The 13877-nt window shown below is 54.3% G+C and overlaps 3 protein-coding genes across 3 annotated transcripts; 1 reads left to right on the top strand and 2 right to left on the bottom strand.

Moving 5' to 3' along the window:
• Positions 1-3399: 3399 nt before the first annotated feature.
• On the top strand, positions 3400-4962 carry BDP55DRAFT_553728 (apses transcription factor Xbp1; the record flags this gene model as incomplete). Its single annotated transcript, XM_060569318.1, has 4 exons — positions 3400-3688; positions 3745-3860; positions 3910-3994; positions 4043-4962. 4 exons carry the CDS (start codon positions 3400-3402, stop codon positions 4960-4962), a joined length of 1410 nt encoding a protein of 469 aa, XP_060428730.1.
• Positions 4963-5281: 319 nt separating this feature from the next.
• Positions 5282-6604, bottom strand: BDP55DRAFT_694483 (uncharacterized protein; the record flags this gene model as incomplete). The annotated part of the gene is made up of 3 exons (XM_060577362.1): positions 5282-6096; positions 6148-6478; positions 6551-6604. The coding sequence occupies 3 exons, from the start codon at positions 6602-6604 to the stop codon at positions 5282-5284; spliced, it is 1200 nt and encodes a 399-aa protein (XP_060428729.1).
• Positions 6605-7434: 830 nt separating this feature from the next.
• Positions 7435-9231, bottom strand: BDP55DRAFT_694482 (major facilitator superfamily transporter; the record flags this gene model as incomplete). Its single annotated transcript, XM_060577361.1, has 3 exons — positions 7435-8573; positions 8626-8991; positions 9162-9231. 3 exons carry the CDS (start codon positions 9229-9231, stop codon positions 7435-7437), a joined length of 1575 nt encoding a protein of 524 aa, XP_060428728.1.
• Between the last annotated feature and the right edge of the window lie 4646 nt (positions 9232-13877).

The raw sequence follows: 13877 nt of genomic DNA, 5'->3' as shown, positions 1-13877 counted from the left end.
CTCCGAGACCTCAGGGAAGGGGGGCCGCTCATGTCGACGCTTACTTTTTTTCTGATGAGCCAAGCTAATATCTTTGAGTACAGAGTACCTACGTTGCCAAGGTAGGGAAGAACGGAAGGCACTCAGTTGCTAATACGGCATTTGCCTGGATGCTATACTTGTGTCCTCGAGCCGTTGTTGCGTGACACAACCCCTCGTTCTGCATCATCCTCAACATCAGAACGTCCTGTGCCAGCCTCCTCTCCAACTCACGACTTCTCGGCGATATCATCAGACATTGCACCAGAGTGTCTTCTTTCTCCACATATTTATTCTCCTTCCGACGTCGTGCAACGCAGCAGTGGTGCAGCGCCGGCCACGACGAGTTTGCATCGAGGGCGAGCCGCAGAACCACGAGGTATCAGGTCGCACTGTGTGAGGTGACCGCCGTCACCTCCTCAGGCCAGTATCACAGAAACATGTCAGTCCTTTGCTACCTGCGACTTAAGCTTCGCGGACTCCTTTACAACTCCGATTGGTTTCATCTGGATTTCGAGGCTTCAGAATGGTTTCTCTTACTCGAAAACGTTACGTACTGCTCTAGAGAGAACTGGTCTTCGGTATTTGGGGACGACAATACTCAACATGTCCAAGCCCAGAACCCGAACACCATATCTTCACTGCAGCTTCTGACCGGAAGAAAATTCTGACGGAATGAGCATTTCTCAACATTGGTTGTTGACTTCATAGTCTGATGAGCTACGGATGGCCTTACTCTTGGCCGCCGCATAGGTGGACCTGTCCACCCGTCGCTCGAGCTACACAATCACGCTTTCCATCTACGCTGTGTACGACTTACTCCCGAATTCTGCATGGCAAAAGAGCGAAACAACCCGAAGACGATGCGCAAAGCCGTCACCGCTGCTAATCTTGAGTCGCACTACGCATGGCGACCTTGCCACTCCTCTCCTGTCACTCACTGTAGTGTCACCGAGACCGGGAATGGCCATCTGAAACCACGATGGGATCTTCAGCAACACTTCTCTCAGGAGCCGCAACAGTGCCGGATTTGGAATCCACTCAGAACCCTAGGAATCCGAATCTAAAGACCACGATCCAGAGCATGGCGCCCGGAATGGGGTCGTCATCGCCAGGATCCAGCGGGGTTGCCGTTTCTCTTTCCGGCATCGCCTAGTGCTGCGAAACATCCGAACAAACGCCTAGAAATCAGTTCATCAGTCTGCAGCAAGGGTCTGAAAAACAGCTGCCGTCCACGTCTACTTCTACCCTTGCGACGTGACTGAGCTGTCTTTCAGGGGCCATAACCTGTCCAGCCCATCATCTGGTCCGTTTGCAAGAATGCCCAGCCTGGGGGCCGCGGCCACACCAGACTTAATGCTTGTTGAAAGTAGCGGTGCACGGTAGGCCGCAGAAAGTCAATGCCTAGTTACCACATTAACGAAGCACTAAGCAGGGGGCCCATTGACTCGACTATGACCAATGCCGTTCTCCGTATTCTCGACATGCTGTGGATTCGTTATCAATACCTTTCGTAGCATCACTTCAGCAACCGGGCAAAAGGTGTAGAGAGAAGCCGGATTTGTCCACGACTGATATCACAGGGGCGGTTGCGCCAGACTGGCGACCTGTTCGAACCAAGCTCTCCGCCGTCTACTGTGGAAAGGAAAACTTCAACCGATGGACCCGCTATGTCAGGTTAGGGGCAGTACTCCAAGAAAGGCTGTACTCTTGTGCTTCCCATCGGACATTTTCTTCGTGCTTGTACGCAGGAAAGCTCGTGGGGGAACAAGGAGCTTTCTGGTGACAGCTGCAGCCACCCCCTTCAAGAGGAGCCACACGAAAGCATGATACGGATCATACTTCTCTCGAAGAAACTGAGATTATCTCAGCAAATCACTGGTCTGCCTACGGATATGCACATAGCCACGCCACAAAGAAGAGGATCCGGCTTTGGCGGTCTGACGAGAGGCCAAAACGCTCGCTCGCTCATAGGATAACGTGTCATTCGAAAAGAAAGCGTCCAGTACTCACGATGAACTGCTGCTGGAAAGGCTGTCAGTCATGGCAAACCGCCACTGGATGTCTTCGGTATGCCTCATGATTCCCCTCTATTCTTCAAAATCGCGGCCGCGCGTGCCGAGTCAGGTTGACGTTGCCCCGAGATCTTCAACGTTGCAGGAGGGCCAGCCTTGTTCCACCATCTCGAACAAGCTGTTAGAGTCAACGGCCAGATGGCACTCTATGCACCTATCCGCGAACCCGCTCTGCAATTCCCACCCCAGTGCGCCTCCAGAAAAACGGTACCCATACCTGTTTGGTCTTTGCGGGAGCGTCTGCTGTATTTGCGCTTGCTAACTTGTCCAATGACTCTAGGGTTTTGGCGGATGAGCTCCACATTCTTCTGTGAAGCCTCTCTACGGACCAATGCTTGAGCTGGTGATATCTGATGAAACTTGACTAGCTTCGATCTCTGGCCTCCTCCAAGCAGACCTCTTCCCAGTGCGGTTCAGTAGCTCAGAGACCTCTAATGTTAGTATACGAAAGGCCCACAGCTTGGCTGCTTTTGTGAGCTTTCTACAAGTTGGGCAGATTTGCGGATCCTCCTGCATGGAAGCTTCCCCGGAGCCGTTTGGCTTACCCGATTCTCCAACATCAAGACGACACATGCGGTAACTTGAGACCACCACACAAGCATCAGCAGTAACCTCGCTTTACTAGACTTGGTCTCGTGAGTTCTCTTCTGGGGGAAACATATTAGACCGCCTTCAGTCTGTACTCTCGGTGTCTACGGCTTCCACCATCTTACCAGTCATCTATCACTTTGTAGCTTCACCTCGATAGGGCAAAAGAAAGAGCGGTGGCCGGTCACAAACGGAGACCTCAATGCTGAGAGGTCGATTCCAAGACACCGCAACAAAGGAATCTGCACCGAGAGCGCCGAAACTCAAGGAGAAGCCCCGAGCCCCGTACTGGAGTACAGAATCCGTTGCAGAATTGGCCGTGTCTCCAAGAAAAGCGACAATCTCGAACCCCCTTGTCCTGGAAAAACTTGCCAGCGTGCTGCACGCCCATGGATGTTGAGTCGCCAACCCCCGGAACGAAGACATCAAGTGTTTGCCGACTTCCAAAGACCTTACTGGTAATCCGCTGGCCATTACCTCTACACCTGGTCTCGCTATTGCTGCAGGACTTGTCTTAAATCTTCCATCGTCCCCCCTTCTTTTTAGGAAGAGGTTCGCCTACGCCGATTCACCAGGTCCTGTCCGCATCGCAGCATAGCACCACCTTCGAGACATCTTGAACCGACAAACAGCCGGCAAGATGCTTTCTGTATCTTCTCTTCTTAACCCGTCGCCTTCAGGGCCTCTTCCTGCCCCTCGGTTTCTCCCAAGTCCTGCAATGTCCTCGCCGGGAACCTGCTACTCAGACAGAGCTCCGTCACCGTATCTTGACCGACCCGTCGTTCCGAAGGTCAAGATGTCCAAGGACCCGTCTCCAGTGTCCAAGTACAAGCCTCGCGGAGTCATCAAATACTACCCCTTTGAAAACTTGGACGACCTATCCCGCCGCGAAGTCCATCGCTTTCGTGTCTCGCCATTTGGTCGTATCCAGGAGTCATGTGCCCATATTCCCTACAACAGCGGGAAGAAGGACTTCTTCGAGAAGACGGGGCGGGAGAGTTTTGAAGGTTTGTGGTTGTGTTCTCGAGATGGGCTGGCTGCCTTTGCTGACTGAGATGTCCAGTTTTCAAGTATGAGTTCAAAGTCCCGGGAGAGGACAACGACTTCACCGTAATGTGGGACTACAACGTCGGTCTTGTCCGTATGACTCCGTTCTTCAAGTGTTGCAAATATTCCAAGGTAGGATTCCATGTTGATTCTAGGTTGAGAGCTCCACTGACAGATATAGACTGTTCCGGCAAAGATGTTGAGCCTCAACCCTGGACTCAAGGACATCACTCACAGCATCACTGGAGGCGCAATAGCAGCTCAAGGTTGGTCCAAATATCTCTACTATGAGTTTCGGAAGCTAATCTTTCCAGGATACTGGATGCCGTATGAATGTGCCAAGGCAGTATGTGCCACGTTCTGCTACAACATTGCCGGAGCCCTTATTCCCATTTTCGGCCCATCATTTCCGTCCATGTGCGTCCCGCCAGGCTCGCCAGAGTATCAACGCATGGTGATCGACCACCGCATTGTCGAAGACGCCATCAAAGACGCCGATCGGTCACGAAAAGTACAGCACCACGCTCTCCCTCCGATTGCAGTCGGACACATGCCCAACATGGAGCGGCAGCCCATGCGACCTCATCGTGACGACAGAAGACTCCGACTCAACACGAATCGCCTCATGAGCCCGTATAGCGATACTGACGGGGAGGGCGGCAACCGCTCGTGCCCGGACTCGGCGTCTAGCAACGGCTCAGACGGCGTCAGCTACAGCTATGGATATCATCTGGTTCCAGCACGACACTCGCAGCCGCCGACTTCTGGATGGGTGGCCGCAAACCGTCCGGAGCCGTACCGCCTGGCCGACGAGGTCTACCGCACAGCCCATACACCTCATCCATACCTCAGTGCCGTCCCTCGCTTCACGCCCCTGAACAGACACACACCAACCCCTCGTGCTCCGTGGTCACAAAAGCGTCCTGTCGACCACGATGACAGCGATGGCGGTCGTGAGAGCAGCGGCGAGAGCGTCCGCCTCAGCAGCCCCGCGCCCAGCTTCCAGTCTGAACGGCGCAGGGAAGAAGAGTCTGACGCCGAGATTGCCGAACAGAATGCTGCGCTGGGCCTCATGACGCTCAAGACGGCGTCTCGTAAGGAGTCTGGGTACCAGAGCGACTTGGACAGCTCCGATTTACACCGAAGCAAGCGACGGCGGGCCACGTCTGCGTGTATTATTGAGGGGCTTGAGCGGAATAGAAAGGGAGGAGGATGGATGACTCGGACGACTTGAACGTATTCTAGATTCCCATGTTTTTGCTCGCGCACTTACTTTGTATTTCTGTTTTGGGGCCAGATAATGTTTGAGGATGGAAGAGATCAACTTGCTGAGTCTCTTGTGTCTTGGCTCTTGTATCCAGCTTTATGTCTAAAATTCGAGGGTTGGGACCGGTGTTTGGTGGAATTCAAAAGTATTTCATAGTCAACATCCCAATCATCACGGTTCTTTTCTTCGCATTTATAGCAACTCATGCTGAAATCGTCCCTCTAACCAGATAATTCGTCATTCAGTAAAGTTAGTTCAGCCGGCCTCCCTTCTCTCTCATACCCAACTACCTCTTCTCCGCCGCCTTCTTCACCTTAAACTCCTCAATCCACCCCTTGGCCCTCGCCACAGGAACAACATACACCCTCACAATCCCATCCACAACCTCCACATTCCCTCCACTCAGAATCTTCAACAGCGTAGCCTTCTTGCCCACCTTCACCAACCCACCGCTCGCCGTCTCCATGTAACACTCCACCTGACCAGCGCTCGCATACTCCCCCCTCTCATCCCACGGCAGCGGCAGGATATACCCCAAATGATCCCCCACACACTCCGTCTCATTCCACGCCTTGACAAAATCACTCTCCATCTGCAGCGGATACAACAGCACCGCCGGAAAACTCAAACTACTCTTCGGATCATCCTCATCCGGCACAAGCCTCATCCGCGCATCCTCCATCTCAGGAGGCTGCTCCGTAACACGGTGCCTGATCCCCCGCGCCGCAAGCGCAGCCTTCAACAACATCTCCCGTCTCCTCTCAGCCGCTCTCCGCTCCTGCTCCCTCTTCGTCTTGGCGTCGGCGCGCTCGGCCGCCTTGATAATGTCCCACGCGACGGCCTGCAGGGGTTTATTCGCCTCATCCAGCGCCAGACCCCTCGCGCACGCGTCGTCGGCCTCGGCGATACGGTCTACTTTCAGCAGGGCGCGCGCGGAGCGGTAGTAGGCTTTGAGGTTCTTCGGGTTCAGCCGCAGAGCGAGACCGCAGTCCGTCCAGCAGGAGCGGAAGTTGCCCAGCTCGAGGTGGCACGCCGCGCGGTTGACGTAGAGCGATTCCAGCACGGCCTTTTGCTTTGCGATTTCGTCGTCGTCGTCTTCGACTTCGATGTCCCTCTCCTCTTCCTCCCCTGCTGCTGCTGCTGCCGCCGCACCCTCTTCGGCCTTGGCCTTTGCCTTCTCCGTATGAAAGGTCTTCTCCCCTTTCGCGCGCCTCTTCTCCTCCACCGCCAAAATCTCAATCCCTTTCCCATAAAACTCCTTGGCGTCAGCATACATCTTGGCCTTGAAACACTCGTTCCCGCGCTCCTTGAATTCTTCTCCATTCTCCCTCGCCGTCCCCTCGTACGCGAGCGCCTGCAGCGCGGCCACGTCGTCATTTTCCTCGAGCGAGGTCATGAAGAGCGGGGACTTGTTCAGGTCGGCGAGGACCTCGTCGGCCGTTTTGCCGCTGAGGAGAGCGTGACCGGGCGGTAAGGCCGCGCCCTTGGCGGCGCCCGGGGTGGCGGAATGGGATTGTGCTGCCGCTGCCGCTTCGGCGGCGTCGCGGCGCTGGACTTCGGCAATCATGGCGTCGGCCATTTGGTCTGTGATTTCTTCCATTTGGACCATGGTGTTTGCGGATGGCGGATGCGTCCCCGCTTTTTTGTGGGTGGTGGTGTTTGCTGTATCGGGTGTAGATTTGTGTTCTAGTTTGTCTGCAATGATTAAGTCGCAAACGGTCTGAAGAAATGTGTAAAATGCCGGTCTTGGTTGTGTGAGTTGTAAGTTGTGACGTGACGTTGGTGAGTCTCACATGAGATTTGTCGCTTGTCGTTTGTGAGCTTGTGATTGAGTGAAAAATTCAGAGGTGAGTTTGACGTTTGTGTGTGGTTTTTGCGATGGCGATTCTCATTGGGCAGGTCTTGCAAATTCTGGAGTTGATGGAGGAGCTACGAACCTCGTAGAATCCTGACTCTTGGACCTCACTTGAGGGCAAGAGAACTGCCTCTCAGAGTTCTATCGCAACTAATAATTGATTTGAGCGATCATGCAACGTCATATCTTCATTAGGAGGGATGGGCATCATTCATCGAAACCACACACAACCACAGATACCCAAGTTCATCAGTATGACTTCAATTCTATTAGAGCGATTAACTAGTTATGGCGAATGACCAAGTAGCAGCCGCTCCCAACGCCGAATCAAATGCAACAAAACTCCATGCTTGCCAAAGACAAAAAAGTGTCTCTAGTCTATCCGACACTCCTAGCATCAGATCCCAACTCCAAAGTTCAAACCCATATCCGTGACGCTGTCCTGTTTCGACCGAAAAAGCAAACAAACTCCCCTTCTATAGCCCTTTCTCATGCTTTGGTTGGGTCGTGAAATCTTTTTTAAACTCCGTTTCGTGAAATGTCCCCCCTCGAACCACATTCTTCACATTAATCTGACAACATATTCATTCCTCATCCGAGAACACCTCCCTGATGCTGACTCGAGACTCCTTCTTCTGCAAGCAAGGCTGGGCGTCCTCCTCGCTCACCTCGTATTTGCGCTCACGCTTCACGGAGAAGCACTGGATGGCACCAATGACTGCAACGACGGCACTGCCATACCATGCCAAAGCCGTGCAATCAACCTTGCTACCGAAAGTGTACAACCATCCGGCAACGGGCGGGGCGACCATGCGGAAGCCAGCAGCGGCGCTAGCGGCGAGACCGTTGACCTTGCCCAGGGCCTTGGGGGTAGGCGTAACCTCCTTGATCAAGATCAGGAGCAGAGGGTACAAAATGATGGAGAGGACGTTGCGAACAGCCAAGCAGAAGTAGATGCCGGCATACACAAACGACTCTGGGAGGAACAACAGGCTCGGAACCATGACGTAGGCGATTGGGTGGAGGACGGTGACGATGATGAAGAGTCGGTAGACACCAAACTTCTCGGCGGCAAATGGGAAGATGACGGCCTGCACGAACAGCGCAATGACACCGTTCACTGCCATGATCATGCCTACGGCACGGAGCGAGAGACCTAAACCGCCAGGGGTGTAGAAGGGGCTCGAGGCGTCGGTGAGAACGGTGATCGGGGCATTGGCGCGGTCATCCTCGAAGAAGATGGGCAAGAGGTGATCGTAGGTCATGGAGTGGTAGGTGAAGATGCAGAGCGCAAGAATCAGCGACATGATGGGCTTGGTGTAGATGTTGTAGGACTGGTCGGCCTTCTTGGCGGGGGTCTGCGCGCTGCGACCGCGGACGGTACCGTAGTTGTCATCTCTCAAGTCGACGGCAGGTCTCTTCATGGCATCCGAAGTCTCCAGCAAAGGAGTTTCCTCGGACGCGTAGGTGTCGTCGGGCATGAAAACGCGAGGTTGCATGTCGGGGTGAGTCTCCTCCAGGAGGAAGTAGCCCAGAATGATGCTGACGAACAGGAGACCGGCACAGACGAGGTTGGGCAGGAGGTACGGGTAGCGGTAGAACATGCCGTCGACGGGGAAGATGCTGGGAAACGCATCGTGGGGATCGGCAAAGGTACCGCCAATGAAGGGACCGATGATTGTGCCGATGGACCAGACGAAGGGCATAACAGAGAAAGCGCGGGCTACACGATTAGCATAATGCACAGCTTGATTGTCAGAAGAGTGGGCTCTTACGCTCATGCTCAGGCTTGGTGACCAATTCACCAACCATGGTCTGGATGACGCCGATGTTGCCGTTAAGAAGACCGCCGATGGCTCTGCCTGCCAGAGCAATCCAGATGTTGGAGGCGAAGCCGACCATGACCATGCTGAACATTGTGCCGACGCATCCCAGGAGGAGTACGGGTTTTCTTCCGATACGGTCAGAGAGACCGCCCCAGTACATGCCCATCAGGGCCTCCGCGAGGGAGAAGGAGGAGATGAGGAGGCCGGCGTAGAAGGATGCATCTTCAGCGTTGCCGATTTCGAATCTCTTGACGAGGGCCCAAGCGTAGGGGAAGATGGAGGTGAGTGCGATGGGTTCGGCGAGGCGAACAATAGCTGAGAAGGTGGCGTTAGTATGCGTGGTTGAAGAAGAGAGAGAGAGAGAATGTGCATGTGTGATTGTGTGTGTGTGTGTGTGTGTGTGTGTGTGTGTGTGTGGTTGGAACGCGGCAAGGCAGAGAATGCCGGGTTAAGGAATGTGGTAGGGAATGCAGTGTTGGACGTACCAAGGAGGAAGAGCTGAATGGTGGGAAAGTCGTCCGGGTTGCGAAGGCTTTTCTGCATGGTTAGGGCCATTGTCTCTCGACTTGGTTCAAGTCTTACGATGCGACAGAACACTCGACGAAGAATCTACTGGAACGTAGGAAACTTGAAGAATGAAATGTCGGGATGCGTGTACGCTTATACACGTTTCCTCCTGTCCTGGCCGGCGGCGGTGACGTCTTGTAGGAGACGGGTACACAGGAAGATATTTCGTCCGTCTTCAGAAGAGTTGATGTCGAGGGATGAAGAAGAGGAATGTTGCCGAAGAGCGGAAGCAGGAGAGGAGGGGAGGTAAATATTGGTTCTTGGGCGTGGATCCGTGTACGATAACGGCTTTCTCCCGAGTCCTCCAGGGTGGGAGGGTGGAAACAAGCGCTTGCAGCAACCCGGAGTGCCAGATGGAGCTAGAAGGAAAGAAGACTGGCGGATGCAAGCGGGAGAGGAAGCCGGCGGATGCAGTAGAAGTTGCACGGTGGGATGGGAGTTGCGGGAAGTGCTGGGTTTGGTGGGAGGAATGCATATGACGGGCGGCGTGAGCGAGATGTGTGTGTGTGTGTGTGTGTGTTTTTTTTTTTTCAATCCATCCCATCTCGCTCTCTTTCCTCGTCTGATACGAACCGACTTACACCGTCCCGTCCTTCAACACACAGTGACACAGTGTGGCGGGGCTATCTGCTCAAGGAGACAAAACCTAGTGGAGTGAACAGGGGAATTGCGGTTTCCAGACCGACGGCATCCGAGGAAAGCAGCAAGTCTGGCCGCGCGACGACAGGGAAGGAGCCATGGAGGGGGGAAGCTTCAACTGATGGACTGCGCCTGCACGGACTGGACGATGCAGCTCATGCGCAGGGCACACCCACGCACTGCACCGCAGGTCACTCCGTAGGGTATGCAGATATGCGGGAGGAGAGCGGATTCGGCCTGGGATATCTGCATAAGTGGCGCTGCCGCTGAGGACCATGCGGGTGACGGGGGATGGATCTTGCGCTAGTTTAGCGTCCTTTTTTTGTTTTTTTTCTCACTTTCTCTCTTTCTGGGTTCCATTTCTCTTCTCAAGTTCCCAACTTCTCAACTTCTCTCTTCACTGCTGCCAGGGTTGCTGAACGCACGGGCTCTAGAGGAATATCCGCTTACAAGTTGCGCTACGATTCCCTGTCGATGCAGTAGCTCGTCCGTCGATTGTCGTGTCGTGTGAGAGAATGTGTCTTGTGCCGTGTGTGGTGGGTTTTCTTGCTCTTTCCGAGTTGACGGCGGGTGATCAAGGTGAAGGCGATGATGCATCAAGGTGGAGGAAAGAAGTCCGGCTGTCGGTCTTCGGCTCCTCGGATGGAAGTAGCGCGAACTAGACAACTTGCGACGGCTTCGACTTCCTTTCCGCCTTTCCATTTCCTTCTTGTCTCCAACCCGACTAACCACCCACCACCCACCACCAACACCACCACATCACACGCACGCTTGTCCAAGCATCTTCCAAACCTACTGCCGCCTGCAACTAACGAAGCAATCTGTGCCTACCTTATTGAAACTCCGCATACTATTGCCGGCCGCCAGTTGTTGGCATAGAACCTCCCTCCCTTCCAGTGTCCACCCCTCCACCCTCCATCCAAACATTGGATAATGAGTTTTTAGTTCTCGAAACCACGATAGCCTCACTCAAAAAGGAAATTCATCTTCACCGAAAGGAAGCTGGCTTGTTCTCCAACAACCAGCCCCCAATGTACACATTACTCCTCCTCTCTTCATAGTAGACTATGAGGTCGCGGCGGCCTTCATGGCCATCCCAAATTTTGGTCAACGTCACCGAAACCCGTCACCAGCGGACGACTACCGATTGTCCCACGCGAGTGCCGGGTCTGGTTTCCAGTCTCCCTGGCTGAATGTAACGATTTCACCGCAAGGATTGCAACAAGCACACAAGATACTGCATGACACGACCAGCATCGACCGACAACAGTCTTGAAGGCTCCACGGATCATCAGTTTTGGGCCGGTCCAGAGTGTCTGTCGAGGCACCAAAGGCGGCTTCGTCTGCGCAGCGAAATTGCCTACCCTGCGTGTACCTGCCGTGCCCTGCCCGCTGTTGCCCACTTTCTCACGACTTTCCTTGCTCCCTTCTCCAATTCATGGCCCAATTCTGCCATGGGTGCTGGTGCTATTGGCTGGCGGCTCCGACGCACTTGGGACGGCTGATTGGGACGGTTTTCCTCTGCACTGTGTAGAGTCCCCCCCAGTTTTCTCATCGTCTAGCGTTGCGCCGCATCCTTGTATGCGAGTTCGTTAGTCATTGGGCCTCTCCATTGGACCAAGACACCAGCACTTCCCGACTCCCGTCGACTCTCAAGGTTTCCACATTGGCCGTCTTTCGCAGTCCTCCTCCTTCTTCTCCGCCACCACTGCATCGTCCAAATGTACCTGGGCAGCAACCTCGACAACCACTTTTGCTATGCGCTACTGCGACTCAGCATGTGCGCACTTCAGACGACACCGGACCATTGTTGCGAATCCACATGGAGCGTCCAAGAAGACCACGTCGCCTGACAACCACCAATCCCATTTTTGTCACTTTTTACGAGTCTAAAGCGCTATGCCACCCACCACTTCTTCTCTGCTGCTTAACTACCGTACATGACTGGGGACGAGCAGAACCGCTCCTTCAGACTGGCTTAATTTCCCATTTCCAAGGACTGTGACTCTTGGGCGGCTCCCTCACAGTCGTTTTTGACAAGATGCGGTGTGCGAGGGCCATAGCTTTGACGATGTTGTGGAACCTCTCAAGGTTCAGGTCGCCCGAGGCGAATGGCTCACGACTGAAGCGATCGGTTCAAAACGTAGCAGATCTTGAAAAGAAGCCATCCCCAGTCAAGCCTGGCCCCAGCTTCAAAATGATCGAAGACGACTCCGTACGGATAAAGCAAACAGCAACACAGATAGTGGACGAGCGGCAGTCGAACCAGGGCCAGCACAAGGTCGCGAGCCCGTTCATCCACCATGCAGCCCTCTTAGCGCAACCGACCCCAGCGCCGACCTCGGTCATCCCCAGTCCTCGTCGATGCATTTGTTGACAAGCAAGGAAGCACCACGCAGCTGCCCTGCCCTGTTCTCCTCTCCGCATCAACGTTCCCTTTTATCCGTACGGGATACGGAATAGTGTAATACAGAGTAAAACATTCGGGTCTGACAACTGGTTGCCGCACACCGTTTCGAGGTGCGATGCGACGCGACGCTCGTCAAATCTCCCAAGCTGCACCTCTTCCATCAACAACGGCTGCAGTGCACCCTGCGTGCCTGCATGCGTCCTGCCCGGTGGCAGAGAGAGGCCAACACAAGGTTCCAAGTGGCCTGCCTCACTTCTAATCGCAGGTGCTATGTCGTCCTTTTTACCCGGCTGCGAGATAACGCTCCTCACCCTCGCGCCTTGATGGCACTGCCTGCAAGCTTATCTCACATCTGAGCTAAGGTATCTCACGCCAGCATGAAATTATGCTTTTCGCAACTCACCTCGAGTGACACGCACCACCGCGATCGTTAGCGCCGCCCGCAAGCCCGTACCCACCGCTACGCTCCGTGTTTAGTTCTCCACCGCCCACATGCAACGCCGCTAGAGAATCCCGGAACACGGCTTAATTGCATTTACCGCTTATCCTTCTTCGTACGCATAGTCCTCGGTAACAAGCTCGCCGAACCTCCTCCATCCTCTTCCCAACACGAGTGCTGGGCCGCCATCCAACTCCACCGACTTTTCAACCAACCTGTCCTCCCACCACCAAGTGCGCCGCTCCCACCCCGATGACTGCTCAATCACAGTTCCCTTCCTCTTCTCATTCTCTCAAACCACTTCTTCAACCCCAAATATCATCAAATAAACCCCCCTTTCATCGACGTTGAATCTGTTCTTCGCCGCCCCGCATCCCCATCTGCAGGCATCATCTTCCGGCCGGCCCCATGACAGGGTTCTTTATGGGAACTTGCGCTAGTTCCCGTTTGGAATCCTTGGAGGGGTGTGAAGCCGTGGGGAGTGGGACGGCTAGCACTCGGTCACTAACGACGCTCTTTGACTATCTTTGCCTTTCACACGTGTAGAGATCAACAGTCTTGAGTCACAAGCTGGCTTACCTGGAGGGAAACGCTTGTGGCGAACGCTAGAAGAGTTAGCCACCGGTTTATTTCTGTTTTGTTGTTTGTTCCCTCTGGGCGGAAGGGTGTCCCAGGAGTTTTCCGCTCTGGGAAACGTCCAACGGCGCTGATCTCCGCCTATCACAGGGCCTGGTGGCCACCACACACACCGCCATAATTGCCCATCAACAAGATACTTTGTGCTGTCGAAGAAGGTGGCCACGTCGACGTTTGCCACTCGAAACTAGACGGGAATTTCAATTGGCGGCGTTCTACGTCGATATTCTTCGATATAAATGCTTAATTCCCAAAATGAGACTCTTCAACGGCCAGAGACAAGGGTGTGCCATGGTCCCTGGCGGCGTGCCCCACCCACCCCGCGCACGCCATCCTATAGGGCTCTGACGTTCTCGTCAACCCCCACGCCGTCGACGTCGTGAACAGAGCCGCCTTTGACGACGTCTCTTGTTTTGTTGTGAGTTACAGTGTTGATGCTGTTTTGTCGTTTCCCGTTGCAGGTGGGTGATATTCGTTGATCTTGTGTGACGTGACACGCGATGGTGAGTC

The sequence above is a fragment of the Colletotrichum godetiae genome, assembly GCF_030913485.1.
Source record: "Colletotrichum godetiae strain CBS 193.32 chromosome Unknown BDP55scaffold_24, whole genome shotgun sequence".
NCBI lineage: Eukaryota > Fungi > Ascomycota > Sordariomycetes > Glomerellales > Glomerellaceae > Colletotrichum > Colletotrichum godetiae.
This window is presented reverse-complemented; position numbering and strand designations above follow the sequence as displayed.